This window comes from Dermacentor silvarum, chromosome 6 (assembly GCF_013339745.2).
Source record: "Dermacentor silvarum isolate Dsil-2018 chromosome 6, BIME_Dsil_1.4, whole genome shotgun sequence".
Taxonomy (NCBI): Eukaryota; Metazoa; Arthropoda; class Arachnida; order Ixodida; family Ixodidae; genus Dermacentor; species Dermacentor silvarum.
Window position 1 is genome coordinate 178,351,539 of NC_051159.1, and position 22,131 is coordinate 178,373,669.

General features: G+C 48.8%; 2 protein-coding genes across 2 annotated transcripts in view; one reads left to right on the plus strand and one right to left on the minus strand.

The window, feature by feature from the left end:
• Window positions 1-550: 550 nt before the first annotated feature.
• The window catches only part of LOC119456469 (ubiquitin-60S ribosomal protein L40), a 578,246-nt gene continuing 556,665 nt past the window's right edge, over window positions 551-22,131 (plus strand). The window contains exon 1 of the mRNA XM_049669891.1: window positions 551-561. The gene's annotated coding sequence lies outside the window, so the exon portion shown is untranslated. The remainder of the gene's footprint in view (window positions 562-22,131) is intronic.
• LOC125946458 (connectin-like) lies at window positions 15,959-18,781 on the minus strand. The gene is made up of 2 exons (XM_049669889.1): window positions 17,744-18,781; window positions 15,959-16,704 (listed from the first exon to the last, which is right to left on the minus strand). The coding sequence occupies exons 1-2, from the start codon at window positions 18,585-18,587 to the stop codon at window positions 16,190-16,192; spliced, it is 1,359 nt and encodes a 452-aa protein (XP_049525846.1). The 5' UTR covers window positions 18,588-18,781; the 3' UTR covers window positions 15,959-16,189.

Genomic DNA, 22,131 nt, shown 5'->3' on the forward strand with positions numbered 1-22,131 from the left:
TTCCACTTAAAAAAAATTAAAATTAAATTATGGGGTTTTACGAGCCAAAACCAGTGCTGATTATGAGGCACGCCGTAGTGAGGGACTCCGGAAATTTGGACCACCTGGGGTTCTTTAACGTGCACCTAAATCTAAGTACACGGGTGTTTTCGCATTTCGCCCCCATCGAAATGCGGCCGAAATGGCCGGTATTCGATCCCGCGACCTCGTGCTCAGCATCCCAACACCATAGCCACTGAGCAACCACGGCGGGTGACCTTCCACTTGTCTCTGCTGATTTCCGTAACTTTTCCAAACGGCACCAAAGCCACTCGCACGTCATCGTCCGGTACGCCATGAAGCAGCCAGTAAAGCTTCAGTCGGACACCTTGATCGCGTGGGTCGATGACCACGCAGCGGTGATCTTTAACGTTGAACGCATCTGCCGCTAATATCTTCTTCTTGCCTTCCTCATCCTTAAACGTCACTGCCCACAGGTGATTCATTTGGTATGCCCCGAGGGCAACCACTTCCGGCTGCAGTGAGAGACGCGCAAGGCTGTCTCGGACATGCTCGACTCGATATGGCCTGGCTTTTACATCACCATGCAAAAACGCCGTGTTTAAAACAGACGCACCTGTGGGCAGATGAGGCAGAACAACCTGGTAATCTTCAGCCGGCTTTTCAGTACACCTGATACCGCGGCCCACACGGGCCGCTGAAACCTCCCCTACAATGGAGCACATGATGATACGTCCGAACGCTGCGAACGCCGAACGCCGACTCCGTACTACGCCACGAAGCGCACATGGACACACGCACCACGATGACAATAAATACCCAACATTAACGAAAGACTGCGCGTTTCTAACGCGTTTGTGCTAGCGCGTTACGGCCCGTGTAAGAAGCTGGTGTAAGACGCTGTGGCCTCTCCGCCTTACCCCCGTATTCATAAACGCTGATGGCGTCGGCAAACGCGGTGCACGTTCCGGCATGTGTAAACGGCTGCGTAAGACGCTGTGGCCTCTCCCCCTTACTAGAGAGTACTGCACGTTTCTAACGCGTTTGTGCTAGCGTCCCCTTAAGCGGGAGATGGTGCAATTATAATGAAGGGCGCTGTTATAAAATAGGAATGACGTCACATATGGCGCGTGTCATTGGTGGAAGTCAATCGTTCGATTTAGTGCGGCGAGACTGGGCGAATTACACGGAAGATTCACGGTTGACCGATGATTCCCTCCGAAGCTTCGCCCACTCATCATCATTCACCCCGTGGATATGCGGTGTTTTTTTTTTTTTTTTCAAAACCTCACAACAACAAAATGTACATTCACTGCCAGCAGGCCATATTAAAAGACGGTTTCAAGTCAAGTAGAGCGCTAAATCCGATTTTATTTGAAGATGACCAGTGGTTGTCGTATACAGCGCGAGATGTTGCGTAGTGCACCTTTGACGTTATTTCAACCTGTAGTTTTCCTAGTTCAGCAAAGTAACTTTTGATAGAACCAGGCCAACGCTTGACTTAGTATGTGCCACAGTATGTGCAGAGTATTTGGGTGACCGCCACATACCCTGCACTTTGATGGACGCTCTGCTTTGATGGAGGGTGTTGTCAAGCCGGTGCATGTGTGTTTGTGCTTGGCAATTGAAGTGTGCCCTCTCCTCTGGATAGGTATTGGCTGAGCGTTGGAAAATGTCTTTTGTTCTCTCCCTGTGATGATAATGTGGGCATTGCGGGAGGTTTGTGAAATGATGAAACTATGCAGGGAATGGCGCATGCAGTGCTTCTCGGGCGAGCAGGTTAGCCCCTTTATTACCCTCCATTCCCGCGTGCTTCGGTATCCAGGCCACCTCAGTAGGTAGGTGTTTGTGAACTGCATCACAGCAATCTTTGTGGATCGTCCGCTCTGAAGTATCCGGTACGCTTAGGTTGAATATCAAAATATGATAAATTTCTTCTTCGCGACGACTGGGGTCAGCTTAATTGCTTGAATGATGGCGGCTAGCTCAGCCGATCGTGTGTGAGGTCCAATTCCGTATGTGAAGTCATGAAGACCATTTGTGGCTTTTATTAACAGCGAAGCTGTTTAAGCCAGCCGTAATGTGTGGTTCGTGTTTCGTATCAATAAACTGTAGCCATGGTAACCAGGAAGTCGGTGCGGCGCATGCGCACGCGGTCTCCTTCTCGCCAGCTCCCTCCCTTCCCGACCACCGCCTCTCTTCTCTCCGCGGCGCGCTGAGCCAGGAGAAAAAAACAAAGGCGAAAGCTTGCACTAGGCCGCGCAAAGCTCAAGACCACGTTGTAAGATATATACTCTTTAGGTGAGAATACTGGCGAAACGCGATCGATCAGATAATGTAGCAACGGCGCGCGTCCGTCGGCCCGGTGACGGCAGCGGATACTATCGGCGGGAAGACACAACTTCACTTAAAACAAAGGTGAGAACTTGCGAGGGCAAGGAACGCTTGGATACCACAAGCAGCCAGAGAACAGCGTCTGCAAGCGGCGTCACGTCGCCGTATCTGCTTCGTCAAGGTGATTCCCTCTCCCCCACGATGTCCCCTCACCACGGTGACCTACTTTTGCGCGTCACTCAATCATTTCTGATTTCCCGCCAAGCACCAGAAGCTGAGAAATGTCCCCACCTAAAGAGTATATATCTTACACCGTGCTCAAGACACGGCAAAGCTGGCCGATTGATTGCGCCTCTTGGCTGTAGCTAGGTTGAACTTGGCTATGCCGAGGTTTAAACTTGGTTGTAGCTAAGCCTATACTCGTGTAAGTACGTCATCTGTGCTAGTACTGGAAAGGCGGCGGTAGTACTGGGAAGGTGCGCGGCGGTAGCGCGACGGTGCTGGGGAGCATGACGTCATACCAGCTATGGCGGCGGCGATAGCGCGGCGCTGGAATGATGAGAGGCATCGGAGCCAGCTGTGGATGAAGACGACAACGAAGGCGCGAGCAGTGCCACGAGCGCGAGGGGCAGTATGGGAACGCTGGCATGATGAACGGCATCGGAGTCGGCTGTGGAAGAAGACGACGACGAATGCGATACACCCTAATGCGAAATTTGAGCGCAACCGTATACGCTTTTTTATTTCGCGATATATTTAAGCCAAGAATATGATATCGAAATCACCGCAACGACTGGCAGTGGGCCAGTGCCGTCAGTGCCTTCGCAGAGGGAGGGGTAGTATATGAGAATGCTGGATGATGAGCGGCATCGAAGACAGTTGTGGAAGAAGACGACGACGAAGGCGCAAGCAGTGCCACGAGCGCGAGGGGCAGTATGGGAAAGCTGGCATGATGAGCGACTTCGGAGCCAGAAGTGGAAGACGACGACCAACGCGCGAGCAGTGGCATGAGCGCGTTCGCGCGGTTACGCCGAGGGACGGCTACGCTGAACCCAGGAACGGGCTTAAGTGCTGCGCTCTAAAAGCATTAATGTCCATTTGAACGCCGCTGCGCCGTCCTTCGAGTATGAACTCCGCGCGGTTCAAGCGAGCGCGTTAAGACGCTCGGCGCGTTTTGATTTGCCTTTATCCGATGCGCAGTTAGAACGCAGGCGAGAGCTTGCGCGGACAAAGAGCGCGCAGAAAGAAACATTTCACCAAAGGGACTCTAATGCTTTCGCATTCCCACAGGTAAGCAGTGGGCCTCTTCGATTATCCGTCTCTGACAGTCTCGGACTGTCCGAAAGACTGCATACGCAACGCTCATTGGCTGAAAGCACCGTCTTGGGCAGTCCGGGACTGTCAGGAACGGATAATCGAAGAGGCCCAGTGTCTTATTAACATCGGAGCTGTTGTAGGTCGAAGCTGCGCCGTCCGTCCCTCCGTCTGACAGCCGGTGTCACGCAGGTCACGTGACCAGGAGAGGACGAGAGCCGCGCCGGGGGAGGAGGCGACCAATGAGATGCTGCGCTGGGCGCGAGGAGGAGAGGCGATAAGAGAAGGTGTTTCTGTGCGGCGCGCCCTTTCGGACAACGCGCAACGCGCAGAGCTGCTGCCGACGCCGTCCGCGTTCGCGCCGAACGCGCGCGGTGTCCGGGACTCCAGCCGATGCGCCTTGCGGCGGCTCGGCAGGTTTCGACCAGAGAACTGGACACTCGTCGAGTAGCGTCGGAAGCCACCGCCCTCTTCTCGCCTCGCAACGTTTCAATATAAGTTAAATATAGGTGTTGTAGATCTGTGTTTACTTGTGTTTACGCAATTGCATCACGTGCAACACATGCACATGTAACACTGGTAGCACTCGGTGTAACTAACAGAGCTTCGCTGTTCGACCATCTTCACGGAGTGGAAGGGAGGTATAATGGATGAATGGATGGGTGCAAAACTTTAATGAAAGTCCTGAGGTACGTGACTCAGCGCGCAGCGGGCCGCTCCCACGTTGGGACAGTCAGGCCATGCCCGACCGCGGCATCGTGGGCCTTATGACAACCCATAGTTGCGTCCCGGCATCGGGGCTCTTGATAGCGGAGAGCCACCTGTCCGCATTGATTTGTTCCGTACCTCGCAATGAAGGGCAACGCCAGCGCATATGGTCTAGGCTAGCGAAGTCATTGCAGTGCCTGCAAGAACTACTGGCATAAGTGTCGGGATAAAGCTTGTGTAATAAAGCCGGGCTGGGATACGAGCCTGTGTGCAATAATCTGAGGGTCAATGCCTGCGCCCTATGTAACTTCTTGTGAGGAAGGGGAAAGTCTCTCCTGCCAAGATAAAAGTGCTGCGTAATTTCGTTATATGTGGTCGGTTTATCTCTGTTCTCCACCACTGCGGGCCGGCCAGGGAGTTCTCCATGGTCGCGGAAAGCGAGACCTCGTGCCTTGGAGCTGGGCCAGCTCGTTGAGGTTTGTGGGGCCTCCCATGATGGATCCCATGTGAGCGGGAAACCACGTGAGAGTGTGGGTGGCGATGCTTTTGCCGTCGAGGATGCGACAGGCTTCCTTACAGACGGAGCCAATGCTGAATGCGCGGATGGCTGCCCTGGAGTCGCTGAAGATATTGGCATGTTTGTCGTCCAGGAGGGTCCAAGGCAATAGCCACTTGCTCGGCCGCACATGACGACGTGCTTCGTACCGAAGCTGCGTTAACGGTCGAACCCCTATGGTTGATCGACACTAGGAAGGTTTAGTATAGCGGAAAACGCTTACCTTAACGTTAGCGTGCGACGCAACGCTAACGCAAAGAAAGGCTGCACTGCGCGGTACAAGGTAGTGTTTTAGAATAGCGGAACGGAGAAAAACGCTAGCGCTAACGCAAATACACTTGGGCGCCATCTCGAGGCGGATACAGCAAACATGAGCAAACATGATCAAACCCTCTCGTTAAGCCTACTCCGACGCTAATCAAGAACGTATATCGGAAACAACGCCCATTTGTCACCTGTACGCCGCTGTCGAAGCATCATCACACAAATCTCGGCAAACACGAGCATTAGTGGGGACCGAATGAGCCGAACAGTGCAGGCCGACGACTCGATAGATCCTGAAGTGGATGGCTCTCGCTTCAACAGGCGCCGCCATCTTGCCCTAGTACGGAATCTCTTGCGTACGTTAGCGTTGAATGCTATAGTCCGGAAATAGCGTACGTACGTAAGAGTTCTGGCATGCGCAGTCTGCAGCACGCAACGCTAACGCTAAATCCTTGCGTTTGCTGTTTTCCGCTATACTAAAACTCCCTATTACTGTGAAATTTTTGCTGTTGCCATATTGGGCCACGTCAACGAAGCAGCTGCCGCCAGGGAGTTCTGTCGCCCGGCGTAGGAGCGCCACGGCCCTGGCCTTCCTTCTTTCCACGTTGCGCTGGGGATGCATATTGCGCGGGGCGGGAGATATGATGATGTGGTCTTTCTGCTCTTTCAGAAGGCCCTGGTAGAAGTCTTCGACCTTGGCCGGGGGGACGTTCATCTCTGTTAGAAGTCGTCTGCCCGCCGTGGTGCCGGAAAGTCTGAGAATCTGTGCCCTTTCTTGTGCTTCTGCAATTTCTTCCAGTGTATTATGAATACCCAACTGCAGAAGTCGGTCGGTGCGTGTGTAGTTTGGTAGTCCGAGCGCCCTCTTGATCCCCTTCTTATCATGGCATTTAGCTTGTCTCGCTCGGCCCTATTCCATACGTGCATGGCCGCTACGTACGTGAAATGGCATAACAAGAAAGCGTGGACTAGCCTTATCAGATTCTCTTCGCTCAGGCCTCTCCTTGTGTTAGCTACCCGCTTGATTAGACCGATGACGCTATCTGTCTTCTTTGCTAGTTTGTGAATGGTGATGCTATTTGTGCCCACCCCTTCGAGTGTCATTCCCACTATTCGAATGGACACGACTTTGGGAATCGGATCTCCACACTTGATGTAGAGATTAATGTCGATTTCGGTGGGGGGTCTCCAGTTCTGTGGCTTGCGGCCGTATCTAGTTGGGCTGTAGAGAAGGAGTTCCGATTTCTTTGGGGAGCACCGGAGGCCCGTGTCTGTTAGAAAGTGTTCTGTAGTGTTGACAGCTTCGTGGAGAGCGGCTTCGACTTGTCCGTCACTGCCTCCCGCGCACCAGACAGTGATGTTCGCGTAGATCGTGTGACCGATGCCCTGGATCTTGCCTAGGTATCTCGAGAAGTCGACCATTGCGATGTTGAAGAGGAGCGGTGAGATGACTGACCCCTGGGGGGTGCCTCTTCCGCTCAGCTCCATTTTCTCTGATTCCAAATCTCCAGCCTTGAGGATGGCGCACCGTCTGCTCAAGAAAGAACTGACGAAGGCATGGAATGACGAGCCCAGGTCGAGTTTGGAGATGGCGTCGAGAACGAACTCGTGACGGATGTTATCAAAGGCCTTCTCCAGGTCCAAACCAAGGATGGCTCTCGTGTCCTGAGTGCAGCGTTCCAGGATTTGGATCTTGATAAGCTTCATGGCGTTCTGGGTGGAGAGGCCTGGCCTGGAACCTATCATGTTGTGAGGGAAAAGGTCGTTGGATCTCGATATACTCGGCAATTCTGTTATGGATGGCGTGCTCGGCCACCTTCCCTACACACGACGTCATTGAGATGGGGCGGAGGTTGCTCGGTGGTTTACCGGGTTTTGGGATGAGTATGACATTCGCCACCTTCCATTGTTCCGGTACAATTCCCTTTTCCCATATGCGATTTATCTCATCTGTGAGAAACTCGATCGATTCGTCCTCTAGGTTTCTGAGAGCCTTGTTGTTAAGTGATCCGGGCCAGGTGCCGACCTACCATTGAGGTCGGATTCCACTGATTTGGAAAGGCTCGTCCAGCGCAGACTTCGACTTCCCTTTGTATACTGGGTATGCCGCCTCATTGGCCACAGTTTTTAGCGGTAGCTACTTCTTAGCTAGCATCTCCAGCACCTCCTCTTCGAAGACGACTTCTTGGCTTCGTGGAGCGCTTTAGCGAGGACACTTCTCTGGTTTAACTTGGTGCCGGAGTTGTCGAGCAAGTGTTTGAGAAGATTCCACTTGCCTCCCATGCGCATCTGCCCGTCGATTGAATTGCAAGTTTCGTCCCATTGCTGCCTAGACAGGGCTTGGCAGTGCTCGTCGATCTGTTCGTTGATCTCGGCTATCTTTTTCCAGAGCTTGCGATTCAAGCGTTGGCTTTTCCACCTCTCGAGGAGTGATTGCTTGGTCTCGAGCAGGTGTGCTAGCCTGCTATCCATTTTGTCTGTCTGTAGACCCGTCTCTATGGTTTTGGTGGTGGAGCAGACATCTTGCAGAATTAGTTCGGACCACTGGACGAGACTCTCGGGCTTTTCTCAACGGGCGGCGGGGGCCTTGCGAACCTCACGGAATTTGTCCCAGTACAGGGACCGAGAAGGCCTGCCTTCTTTTCTGCTACACTTGTAGGCTGGTGACCGTGATGTAATGATCGCTACCGAGGTCTATGAGCAGATACGACCACACGGCTGAGCCAGCGTTTTTAACAAAGGCGAGATCCGGGACAGAGTCCCTGGTCAAGGAGGTGCCGCGTCTGGTGGGAAGGACAGGGTCCATCAATAGAGAAAGTCCCGCATCTCCCGCCTCCTACCGCAGGCTTCTGCTCTTGACCGTGTCGTGCGGGTAGTTCCAAGCGTGAAAGGGGGCGTTGAAATCGCCGGCCACAACCAGTGGAGAGTTTTCGGCGAGTTTCGTTGCCCTAGTGATGATGGCTTTGAAACGTTGTCTGTGATCGATCGGGCTGTTGTATACGTTAAGTATAAAAATGCTGGAGTTGTTGGATTGACTTGAGATGACTTCGACTAGGGAGGTCTCCGTCTTGCTAGGCCGGACCCCTAGATCGTGTGCCACGAAAGTGAACTTGCTGCTGACTAATGTGCATGCCGTCCCCACGGAGAGCAAGAGCTTTGTATCCCTGGAGTGAAACCTGATCAGTCATCGTTTCTTGCAATAATATAACATGTGGCTTTTCTTTGTGAGTGCGAACAAACTGCTGCAGGGTACATCTTTCATGATGGAGTCTCCTGCAGTTCCAATGCCAAATCCTAAATTGATTGTGTGGCCCCATCCTTGTTGTATGGAGCGCCTTCCGGCGTTGCTACTAGGGTGTCGAGGGAGGGAAGTCCGGGGATGTGCAGCGGTGGCGGCGTAGGTACCGACGCGCCATCCGGGAAGAAAACGGGACGTACGCGAGTCGACGATCTGATGTCCATTTCCTGCACCTTGGACTCTATTTCTGGCATTCTGTTTTCTAAGCATTGAATTTTGACGTTTTGCGCGTCTATCTTCTGATCCACTACCAAGAGTCGCTGATGCACTGCAGAGAGTCGTTCGTAAATCTTCTGGATCTCGAAGCAGATGGACTTCAAAATTTCTCTGATTTCAGACTTGGCTTTAGCCTGTACATTTTCGGGCATGCTGGGAACGGCCTTTCTTTTGGCTGGGTTGCCCGAGTGGCTCGCCTCCACGACCATGGGAACGTGTGCGGGTTGGGGAGAGGGGGTCCCCGAGGTGGTTGAACCAAGGACTGGAACGGGGTGAGGTTGATTAGTCTTTCTGAGCTCTGCTATTTCGGCTCGCATTGACTCGATTATGCTGCGCATCTCGGCATTTTCTTTCCTAAGCTGAGCTATAATGAGGTATAATGCTTTTTTTTTTTTGCTCTAGCAATTATATGGACACTACAAGCGAATTTCAGCCGTCGCCGTTACCTTGAGGCTTCGCATATAGGTAGGTCTATATGTATGCTATATGCCATGCCATGTGTTATACCGTGGAGTATATGTAGGGTTGTTCGTTTTCGAGTTTTATAATTTTTTTTTAATTCGGGGGGTAAAAATCGGGTGCTGTCATTTCAAGCTGATAATCGTGGAGAAATCGTTTTTTTTTTTTGTGGTATTAAGAAATTCGGTTTTTTTTTTGGGTTAAATTTACAAATTTACTAAGTAATACAATACATTCGGGTCTTTTTTTTATCGGAGGGTATCACGAGCTCCTTAACGCTGGCGCGTTAAACTAGGGATCTGTTTCAAGCTGGTAATCGAGGGGACATCAGGGTGTTCTAGAAAATACTCCGAAGTGCGGCGTTTTTAACACGAAAGTGTTTTATGCCGGGGTCCACCAAGACTTCACTGACGTATTTCCGTCACGGAAATACGTCATAGAACATAATACAAAGAAAGAAACCAGAAGAAAAAGTTCCACAAACATGCAAAATTTGGAAATCGAACCCACGACCTCTCGGTCCGCGACGATAGATCGCCGAGCGTTTAACCCATTGCGCCACAAACGCATTTGCAGAGAGCTACACAGACGCGCCTTATATATCTAACACTCCTCCGTGTACCCGCGCTCTTGCTCGGGGCGGTGCCGCCGCCTACGAGCAGAAAAGAGAAGTACTGCATTATGACACTAACGCGCACCGACAGTGAACGTTTCGGTGGTCTCAGCACTACGACGCCTCGATGCCAGCATTCGAAGGGACGCTGGCATCAAGAAGCACTACCAACGCCACCTAGGTGGCGGCGTTCACCGTACTCAGCACAGCGGAGCGTGGCCTCCGCAATTAGCTCTGAAAATGTTTCTGAAGTTGATCGCGGAGGCTGCAATTACGACGCGCTGTACGCGCTGATTTGACTCGGTGACGATTCAGTTACGTGCTTTGTCTTGCGCGTTGTATTAGTGTGTCAGTTACGTGCTTCGTCTTTCGCGTTGTGCTAGCGTGTGCAGCGTAGTGCAGCTTCCATATGCACGACGGTTGCTCATGGTCATCGACGTTGGTAGTCGTGATGGAGGAGACGTGCCACCAGGCGTCAGCGTGGGTGCATCAACGCCTAAGGGCGCTTTAGCCACAAAACACCAATAGACATTATATATCAATGTGCAATAAACATTACACTACTTCTGTGAAGACACGTTTCACTTTCGTGTTCTATACCGATTCCTATATAAGAGGGATCAACCACATTTTTTTGGAAATTAAAGTAATGATGACAGTAAAGAGCATCGATAACTTCTAGGAAATAAAACATTTCATTCAGAAAAAGGTAATCGACGTTGTTTCTTTCTTTTTTTTCACATCCTTGTTAATATACCTTATCACCTGCATGCGCAACATTTCGCTCTCCATCCGAGACCTGTCCAATCTTTGAACGTATCTCAGCTGAGAAAAAGTTCTCTCGAGATCACAACTTCCATTAGATAGATACAACACGGTGACACGTTGAGTTACTAATTCAGAGTTAAATGCGCTGGTTGGGCAGTTGTTTGAGATCCGTGTAACGTCCACGCAGCTTGTCAAACGAAGTTGATAGGTCACTGGAGTTCACTTAAGCCAACAGGACCTAACTTCGTTGTCCCGAGGCAGGGTATAGCTAACGCGTGTGGGCCGCAAACTCCGCGCAGCTTTAACAAAAAAAGCTTGGTATGTGGTTTTCGAATTCGGGGAGAAATCGGGTTTAACCCGATTCTCCTGAAATATGTTCGGGGTGTAAAAATCGGGGAAAATCTGGTTTTACCCGAAAACTAACAACCTTTAAGTATATGCGAATTATACTGCTACACTATTCTATGAGTAAAGGTGCTCATACCAGGTCTTACATGCTTGACTAAATCTTTCCTCAGATGCAAAAACGCCCGTGTGCTTGCGTTGTAGTGCACGTTAACGAACCCCAGGTGGTCAAAATTAATCCGGAGCCCTCCACTACGGCGTGCCTCATAATCAGAACTGGTTTTAGCACGTAAAACTCCAGAAAGAAGAAATTATTCCTCAGAATTTTGAGAATGGCAGCCCATGCACAAATGTCACGAAACATAACACTCACAGCGCATGCCTTTTATCTTAAATCTTCTCAGACCAAAAGTTCAAAACAATATCATACCAGAAATGTTGGTGCACCCATCCTCCGCGTTAGTCGGAGCCGCGTATGGTTAGAACAACGTCCGAGACGTTCAAGCGCCACGCTAAACTTTGTCGTAGCAGTCAAGGCTGCCCGTTTCTTTCGGTACACCATTGAAATAAGCGATGCCTGCAGCAGCGGCGCTTCTCGTTCTTTGCGAGACGTCCTGCCAGGGCGCTGTTTGTGCCGCGCAGCTGAAGTTGGCTCGCGTATATTTGCAGTGCTGCACTGTCCGAGCAGTTGAAGCGCAGCGTTAAACCTTGTCAACTCTTGGGGCAGAACTGCATACGCTTTACAGCGAAGCTGTCAAGAGGAAGCTTTTGTTCGAAGCCAACTTTGATTTTCCTGTTTATATACACGGAATGCGCCAAATTGCTTTTGGGAGACAACCGCTAGATCTATTTGAATGAAATAGGTTGCATTTGAAACAGAAAGTTCAATTGTAGTGAGTCTTAAATAAGTAGAGTGTCGATTTGGAACTTTAAATGCTTTTTACAAGAATTGCCGGAAATTGGTGTTTCAAAAAAATTTAGAAGCTCGAAGTTTAAAAACCGATACCTCTGCACCAAAAAATAAGATATCGCAGTTCTGCAAACTGCATCAGCTAGAACATCTAAAGCGGACAAATACGATATACAGGACGTCCCAACTATAATGCACCAAGATTTAGAAATATGCAAAAGCCACGTAGCTGCACAGAACCAAAGTAATGTTGTTTGCCATGCCTCGGAGATCCTCAGATTAATTTTTTTGCATTCCGCCTAATTACATAATTCGTCTTAATTAATTAATCAACTTCTGAAATATTACAATTAGATAAAAACAATCAGAGCCCTTCCCCTACTGTGAAGATGGAAGCCAGCGAAGCTGTGACTATGGTGGGTCTGCTATAGTGAATATTGCTATAGTGAATTTCCTTATTATCGTTATTGACTATATTGAGCGTCTTCGGCATGCTCGTCAAAGAGCAATGACACCGGTGTCTTGTTTTCGCCCGGCACGATAGCCAAGTTGCGCTAAGTCCGCCCCATCGTCATAGACTAGCATACGAGCCACAGCGTTCATAGCCACGGCACACTGCACGGCATCGTCAGGATCCTCACGTTAAGGTCCTGCAAGATGTGATTCAACGAGCGTCCGTCCCAGAGCGAGTCCAAAGGGCAACTACTGCTTATAACAGTGCTAGCGCGATCACTACGTCACGAGACAAAGGGGGCACAACGATTGGTGGGACGTGCCGGCGCCGAGTATCGCGACACTTGTGAAAGAGGCATCGGCTGTGGCGAGGGCTATAACAATGGGCCATCCATCATCCGTTCTGACATCTGTGCTAAGGCACAACTGACGGGAAACCGCCACGCACATGGAGCCAAACCACCACGCACGCGGAGCCGAAATTGTTGTACACGCCGGTCGGTCTACTCCTGGAACCTAGCCCTTAACAGCTTCGCTGTAAAAGTGTCAATGATAAAATTGTTGAGCAGCATGAAAAACACCCGATACAGCTTTCTGTTGCTCAATACGTGCTACATAAAAGTCTTTTTCCGAACGTGAAAGAAGCCTGCGAATACACGCAAAATTGACGCGCGACTGGCTGCTAGAGGCACCTTCCGGACAACTTTAAACAGGCGGGACTTGAGACCATTTTCCGAGACAGAGATACACGGACCGTGGCCACATCCGTCGTTGACGCAAACGGCTATCCGTGCATTTGTGCAGTTCTTGAAGTGCACTGGCCTCAGTGACCGTTTACATAGTGTTGTACATCATCTCACGAGCACACAGCGTTCACTCTCCTCTTTCAATTCCCCCTTTCCCCTGCATCAAGTGTGAGGTAGAAAACCGGACACTTGTCTGGTTGACCGCCCTGCTTTTCCACTCCTTGCTTTCTCGCTCTCCAGAGCTAAGGCTTCTTCTTAAAATGCATATACATGTAAAACGCTGAACTGTTTTCATCAGACAACCGTTGGACTTATTTGTATGACATTTATTGCATTCAAGAGAGAAGTTATATTATAGTGACTCTATACGAAGCAGTATTTTGATTTAGGGCCTCAAATGTTTTAGAAATGTTGCCTAAAATTGATAAGTTCTAAAATATAGAAGCAGGAAGTTTAACGATTTCTTTCTTTTCTCCAAATATAGCAGTTCACAACTGCACAAATCTTATATATAAATATAGAGCTTAGGTTGCATTGTTGCAATGCAGCCTAAGCTGTTACATTGTGGACGAATGGTCAAGTTGTGATAACGAGTACGAGGGCTTTGCAAATCCATTGCTCACCAGTTAGCAGTATTTTTCAGGGTGCTGTGTCATGCAACAATTTTGGCGGCTTCAGATAGTGCTTTTATTGGTTGCAGTTTACACAATTTCGATGTCGTTTTATTGCAACAGCAATTATATGGACACTCAAAGCGTATTTCTGCCGTCAGCGTCGCCGTGAGGTTCCGTATGACGTCCAACCGCGATGAAATCGTTGCCGCGCGCCGTATGCTGTATGTGCGAGTGAAAGCGCGCGAGGAACGCGCGCTTTCACGGGTAGCGAACGCACGGCAGAGAGGAAACACGCGTTCTGCGCCGTGCTCCCTGAAGGGCTGCAGAATTAAGCGTCTCTTTCCTCCTTTACAATCACCATACATATAGAGCAAACGTGACGTCTTCCGTCGTGCGAAAGGCCGTGGGGGGGACGGGAGGGAGGGAGGGGAGGCGGCGTTTAGGTGCGGCACCAAATGCACAATTATATAAAAACGTTGCGAGGCGAGAAGGTGGTAAAGATTTCCGACACTGCTCGACGAGTGTCCCGTTCTGATGGTGGTGGTAGGTGGTAAAACGCATTTATTGAGTGTAAAGAGAGGTGTGGGCCCCCCTGTGAGGCCCTGCATACTGGGATGACCTCGTCGAAAACCTCCGAGCCGTCCCCAGAGGCATCGGCAACAGTCATAAACGCCGCCCGCGTTCGGTGCGAACGCGGGCAAAACGACGGCGTCGAGAACAGTTCTGCGGGTTGCTGGTGCTGCTGCATGTCCAAGTTTATGCAGCTGATAAAACTACTATCCTTACTCCGTATAGCTCTCTACTAATTTGCTATCGCAATTGATGCTTCGCCTTTCGGGTGAAACTGCGACACTTTTTTTTTATTGCTGAGATAAAAAATTTAATAAATACTGGGATTTTCACGTGCCAAAGCCACAATTTGATTATGAGGCACGCCGTAGTGAGGAACTCCGGATTAATTTTGACCACTTGGGGTTCTTTAACGTGCACCCAGAGCACGGTATACGGGTGTTTTTGCATTTCACCCCCATCAAAATGCGGCCGCCGCGTCCGGGATTCGATCCCACGACCTCGTGCTTAATTAGTAGCACAACGGCATAGCCACTATACGCTACCACGGCAGGTGTTGCTGAGTTACTGAATTGTAAAGTTGACACTTCAGTTGTTTTCAGTCTAGCGATTTGTAACATTTTCTGTAATAAAATTGACGGTTAAATAATAAGATCTACTTCTTACAGTCGCTAGGTTGTAACATTTTATTGCGATAGCAATTATATGGACACTTCAACCGGATTTCTGCCGTCGCCGTCGCCGTCGCCGTGAGGTTCCGTATAGATTTCAAGGGCGATAAAATCGTCGCCGCGCGCCGTACGCGCGAGCGAAAGAGCGCGGGGGACGCGCGCTATCACGGAGAGCGAACGCACGGTGGAAAGCAAACGCAACCGTCGCCCGAAAGGCTGTGGGGGTATGGAAGGGAGGGAGGCGGGGCGGCGCTGTGCTCCGGCACCAAAGGCGTATATCTTGCCATTCAATCTCCCACGCGAAAGCAAGATACGGGAAGAGGGGGGTGGGGGGGGGGGGGGGGCAGCTTTTTTTCTGCCAACAACTTCTCCTTTGCTGGCGGTGCCGGTCGCCCGCACCGTCGTTTATCTCCACACGGCTCTGACCTCTGTATGCTCTGTGCATTTGGCGCTCAGTTTCCGTTGAAGCGATAGACCGCGCAAACCTGCGCTTGCTGCCAGCGTTTTGACTGCGGTCATTCAGTGATCATTTGACTGCGGTCATTCATTCATGTTTGCTCGTGCGCGCTGACACCACGATTGTTAATTCAGTTTGTAAGCCAATGTGTATAAGTTTATGCAGCCGATAAAACTACTATCCCTACTCCGAATTGCCTTCTACAAATTTGCTATCGCAATCGATGCTTCGCCTTTCGGGCGAAACTGCGACATTTTTTTTTTTAATGCGACAAACTTCACCAAACTGGTGCAGTGGTCGCCCACAAAAACGATTTCTCCATTCCCATGTATTTAGGCAATGAGGAAAATTAGCACAACAAAAAAAAAAAACAACGTACACAGGAAGGGAAGACAAAAAGAGGGGCTTGAGTCTTTGTCTTCCCTTCCCCTGTGCGTTCTCTTTTTTTGCGCTAATTTTCCTGATCAGCATTTTCCTAGCCGAACAATTGATTCTCCCATGTTTTCAGACAGGAGCTTCCGCCTAAAGCTTTAGCTTGGGGGCTAGCTTCCATCTTCCTACCTTGATGAGTAATGAATGCTAACAAAACTTTTCGACTTTTTCTCTTTTTTTTCCTGTATTTCTATGTTCAAAATTACAGTCATCATTCTTGTGCTAGCGCAAAATGGATGGAATTTTGCCAACTAGCCTAGTTTCATGCATCATAGAGACAAATATATGTTTGACTGGGGAGAACTACATAAATTAAATTGTTCAGCTCGCACAGAAGATAATGAATGTTACAACTTGCCTGCTTTACGATCGTATTGTACGTAACGAAAGGTGGAAAGCGAGTGTGCCGAAGGCTGGAAATTTATATAAAATGTGCAACATTCTTGACAATAGCTTTAGCGTCACCTCACTGCCTGCGCCAGAGTGGTAGAAAAATACAACAGCAGAGGAAGCCACGCCTCGTACATGAAGCAGCAGGACGCCGCTGCACAGTTTTTCTCGCGATTCCCGGGAGCCGCTCTCTGGTGGGTGATCGCCCATTCGACAGCGTTCACCTCTATTCTTCGATACCTGACTGGGAACTGTCTTTCGCCGTACCGTTGTCGGCCATCAGCATCGTTCACTGCAACGAGTGACTCGGACGTCGTTGGTACCGCCTTCGCAGCATTGCCGTGACGGTCAAGCATCTTTCCGCTCTGCCAAGGAGGCAGAACGTGCTCCTCGGGGCAGCCAAGTTCCTTGAGGCTCAACGCGGTCACTGCGGTTCCACTGCGCAGGCTGGAACCATTTGGTGACGCCGAAGGTTCTTTAAACCTACACTTCACGTGACGTAGCTCACGCCGCAAGCTGTCGCTGCGGCTGGCCTTCTGCAGGCGCTGCATCCACGCCAGGCGGCAGTCACAAACGAACCTGTTGCCTGCGTCAGAGGGGCACATGCGCAATGAGATCTAAAGAGAGGCTACTTATTAGATAACAAATAGCACGAAAGAAGTCACAATACAAAGGCATTTGAGGCTACCCAGATCTCTCATATCAATGGATTCTGCAACATCCAATATGAAAGCGGTGGAACCTGTCGATAAGGGCATCTCCTCACGAATGTTCTAGAAGAAAACGTTTTTGAATGCATCTTTTATAAACAGAGGCACTCGCATCATGCGGCCGCTGCCACAAACTCACGGCCTTCTCTTTTTCGTTGTTCGAACTGCGTTTGAAGCTGCGCTGCCACCTAACGCGCAGTTTTGCCAGCCACGCATTGTCCATGCGACCTTTTTGTATTGCCGTGGCCATGATATCACGTCAGGTGAGCCGCTGTCGCTCTACCCGGTCTCGTAGTACATATATAGTAGTGAAAACATTTTTTTCCCTTTCGGTTCTGCTGGAGTCACTGTTTAGTCACGACATTTTCAAAAATACACCCTTGCTTGCTCTCCTTAACAGTAACATAAAATGAAGTGACGGGGGTACTGAAAAGTTGAAGGGTACGCAGCTATCGAACAAAGTTCTGAATTCATTGGTGCATCTGCAGGAATTCTCAATCTAGCTCAAGTTTTCGTAGCAGTATCGCCTAGCGACTCCGCAAATTTATTTATCTTGGTAAAAAGTGCTGCAGGGCCTTTTTAATTAGTTTTAATGGCCGCCTAACTAATAGTTGTTTGTTCATGAAGTAATAGTGAGCCTTTCTGTTCATTGCCTCCACAAACTTTTGCATGCCTTTTCGCCCTGTCTACTTCACAGTATTACATAAACTAATAGTGAGCCTTTCTGTTCATTGCTTCCACAAACTTTTGCATGTCTTTTCGCCCAGTCAACTTCACAGTATTACATAAACTAATTTTGTAGCCTGTACTAGCACCTATGGCAACAAATATAAAATGATACCAGATAATCTGCCAATTTTTGGCACAAACACACACTGCCACTAGCAACTCACTACTAGTCAGTTGAAAGCTCACCAATAAGGCTCAAGTCGAAGGATTCTGCATTGATCTTCCTCAAATCCTGCACCACTCTCCATGTGAGCGCTATGAGATCGTTTTGGGAGAGGTCCACTGCCACCAGATTGGGTGCTCCCATAAATAAGTGGGCGGGCAGAGTATGCAGATGGTTATGAGAGAGGTACAGTCTGCGCAGCTGCGGCAGACCGTCGAAAACCAGGGGATCCACATCAGTGATGCCGTTGTACTTGAGGTCCAATTCAACGAGCGCTGGCATAGTTTTGAACACCCGCGCATCCAGCTTTTGAATCTTGTTGCGGAACAGGTCTACTCGAGTCACTTTCGACAGCCCCTTAAATGTCTGGTCCGTGAGGTTCTGGATATCGTTGTGACTCAAGTCAAGCTCCTCAACGGTGGTCAGCTCAGCAAAAGCAAAGTCCTCGATCCGCCTGATTTCGTTTCTTTCCATAAAAAGATGCGTCAATGCTGGCAAGTCCACGAGGGTCTTTGCGAGAATTACTTGCAATTGATTGTGGCCAAGCTCAAGCGTTCTCAGGTGGGGCAAACTGGCGATTGATTCTTCTTCAAGAGCTGTTATGCCATTTGAGTCTAGCGATAGCAATGTCAATCTTGGAAGGTCGTGGAAAGAGCGCCTTTTTAGTACGCCCAATTTGGACTGCGATAGCTTCAGCCGTTCGAGTTTATCGGAGTGCTTGAATGCTTCGGTAGGGACGAAACGCAGCCCGTGTTCAAGGTTTATCGTGTTGAATTTTAAGGAAATTACTGAGGGGTTGCTTTGGAATGACCTAAAGACAATGTGATCTGGAGTTAGTTGCCCTGTTGCGTAGCAGGATACGTCCATGGTATCGGCCGCTAAGTCTTCGTTATCACAACGGCAATACAACGGTTGGTCCACCAGGTGACACAGGCTCGGTACAACATCTTTTGGGCTGGCGCAATCCACGAACCGGAAAGTGCGCACGAGTGCGCAAAAGAAAAGGCTGAAAGAGAAATTAGAAGTGAAACTTGGTACAATTCCTTATAGACAAGTGATATACTAAGTAAACTTCAGGAATTAAGTCTATTGCTTATAACATTTTGTGATACGTCTAAATGTTCGGTTAAAAAACTTGTTCATTATAAGCTGCAATGTCTAGCCCGTAGGTCTAGATAAAGCACGGAGAAATTAATTCGTTCCATAAACATAAATATATTTCACAACTAAGAGGGGGAAGTTGAAATGTTCAAAAAGAGGGAGACTGATAATGAAGTTCAGAATAGTGGCTAGCCGGGCTTCTTGGTACGAACACACACTTCAGCAAACAACGCAAAAACGGGACACAGAAAAGGGGCACACGACACAGGCGCTGTGTGTCGTGTGCCCCTTTTCTGTGTCCCGTTTTTGTGCTGTTTGCTGAAGTATGATAATGAAGGAAGCGGTGGGAGCTAAGCTGCTAAATGCAAACGAATGTTCATTTGTGCAGCAGGCGTTGTCAATCCTGTGGTCGTTACTTGCACAAGCAGTAAACAACACGGGACAGGTTTTGCGAAGCAGCAATGTATTAGCGAAGCGCTTCGTGGATCCAACCACTGATTAGCTTACGTTAGCCCCACATTGCACAACTATGCACAATATTTGGCCAAAAAGCTGTGCGACTTGTCATTTTCCGTGCTCTTTTTTCATGACCCCTTCGAAAACCGCTTCCAATGGGAGAGAGGTGAAAAGCAAACTGAAAGAAGCGTACGCCCCTTTCGATAACCTCTCTAACGGCGCAGTTGTGGGCAGGCCGTTCACCCCATCCAAGAACTCTGGACGGCGATTGTGTGGCCGAACGTAAGCGATGATATGCTTGGGCAGGGCATTGTGTCAGTTTCTGGAAGCATTGGATATCTCTTCCCGCTGTATCTCTCCCGATTGTAAATATCCACCGCGGTATCTCGACGGCTATGCTAATTGCTGCTAAGCGCTATGTCGCGGATTCGATTGCAGGCGACTAAAACGCATTTCCATAGGGGCGAATGCAAAATTGCCCGTGTTGTGAGGTTTTTTGCACGTTAGAGAACCCAAGGTGGTCTAAATTAATACAGATTCATCCAGAATGGCACATCTTACTTTGGTTCTTAAAACAGTATCAATCGATCCATCTATCTATCATTCGGCTGCGTCAAACATTGCAATGAATGAATCAGTGAATGATGCTCAAAAGGTGATTTTACACAAGCTTCGCAAAATATATAGGGTACCAGCGTGTCTGATGTACAATAGAAAACCGTGAAAGCAAGAGCATAACTGTCATACGAATTATTTTTAGCACTTGGAACTTGTAATACATAAGTAACAATTACTACACATTCACATAAAAGAGAGGACCATGGCACTGAAACCATGCTTTAAAGTGTTCGACAAATTTGACGTGAAAATTTCATAACAGATTTAATCGCTATACTCAAACCAGTGACAGATATCTCGGCTTCGATAACGAGGCTCAACTATTTTTGTATGTATGTATGTGTGTGTGTGCGTGTGCGTGCGTGTGTGTGTGTGTGTGTGCGTGTGTGTGCGTATGCGTACGTGTGTGCGTGTGTGTGCGTATGCGTACGTGCGTGCGTATGCGTGCGTGCGTGTACGTGTGCGTGCGTGTATGTATGTATGTATGTATGTATGTATGTATGTATGTATGTATGTATGTATGTATGTATGTATGTATGTATGTATGTATGTATGTATGTATGTATGTATGTATGTATGTATGTATGCATGCATGCGGAGGGGAGAAGAATAAGGAGCACAGACTTACTCGATATTCAGTGACCATATGAAACAAAAAAAAAACATTAGGAAAATCACTTCTTGTTGAACTGTCATTAAATCTTCGACATAGCGCGTGTGCCTTCACACACGCACGCAATCGCCCACGCATACAGAAAGGTTAGCACGCCCCTCTACATTATATGTATCTTCGCAATACAGAAACTAGAGCAAAAGCAAAAGCATGCGAAGATTGACAGACAGGCGTTTGGTCTACAGGTGACATCGAACGCGCATGACCTGAATGCACATTCACACGCATGTCTCTGCACACATGGAAGCATCAAAATACGCCATAAAAGTGAGCATGAAAAAGTGACACCACGAAGTGCACTTCTGTCAGACATCGGGGAGGCAGGAACATTTCGAAAATGACATTTTGATACGACTACGAAGAGGCAACCACATTTTACGTTTAGCCATTGAACTCGACAGGTGAACGGGCCATATCCGATTTTGGGTCCCCAAATTCGAAGTACTATACTGCACAGTAGTCCCCGATGTGCAAGAAATACGCTAGTCATATCTGTGAGTTGCGAAGGAATTGGCTCAGTGAGTGCGAAAGGATGCCAACGGAACAAACATGCAAAGAGCGAACGCGGTTGACCTGTCACTGTCTGGCGCTTTCTTTCTTTTTCAGCGCTATATGAACGAACTTGACCCGCAATGACCTCAATCTCCCTAGCTTTATAAAGCGCTCTATAATGCCTGGGCTTTATAGTTTGGAGCGCATTTATCTTGTGAACACGTGCGTGGCTTCTTTCCGTTAATCAATCTACCATGACAGTGACGTACAACACTACCTGTGTAACTGTACCACCTGTTCCAGAGACGAGAAGTGTTGTTGCTGTTATGGCCGGCGTCACACCTGTGAGTCAATATCTTCTACAAAGTCAAAACAAAACTGGAAGCTCGTAAGATAGAAAGTTTTTATCTCGCATTATACACATAGACATAGGCGGAATACTTCAGTGCTGTTCGAGACTGCAGGAAATATGACTACAAGAAACGGAGGAGGAGAACATATTCGTCTAAAAGCACAATGAAAGTAAATATTGTGCACCGGGATGCCATACTATGATATTATACTCATCAAACACTGTATGAAGGTGCGTTGACTAATTAATTACATTCTGGGGTTTTACGTGCCAATATCACAATATAACAAATCCGTAGTGCGGAATCCCGCAAGGCGGAGGGAAGTTTCTGAAAGGAATAAATTCTCATCCGCCCGATTGTGGCACGAAGCTACACAGGAAATCCAAACGGGCTTCTCATTTCATTTCCCGGAGAATCGGGTTTATGATAATTCTTCCTTTCAACAACTATACAATTATGAGGCCCGCCGTAGTGGAGGGGACTCCGTAATAACTTTGACCACGTGGGTTTCTTTAACGTGCACCTAAATGTAGGTGCACGTTAAAGGGTTTTTTTTTTCTTCTTCGTCCTCATCGAAATGAAGCCACCGCAGCCGTGCTCGAAGCCGTGACGTCCAGCTAACCATTAAGCTATTGCGGCGGGTATATAGTATAGCGTTGGCTATTTCGATAGAGTTTCCTAACATAATTACTAGATCGGTTCAGCCAGCATGAGAATG

Excerpts from the sequence above, each read along its gene's own strand:
- LOC125946458 (XM_049669889.1), bottom strand. The coding sequence starts at position 18,587 with ATGGACGTATCCTGCTACGCAACAGGGCAACTAACTCCAGATCACATT. Across the intron at positions 16,705-17,743 it reads CTTCGACTTGAGCCTTATTG|GCAACAGGTTCGTTTGTGAC; the intron begins GTGAGCTTTCAA and ends CCTCTGACGCAG.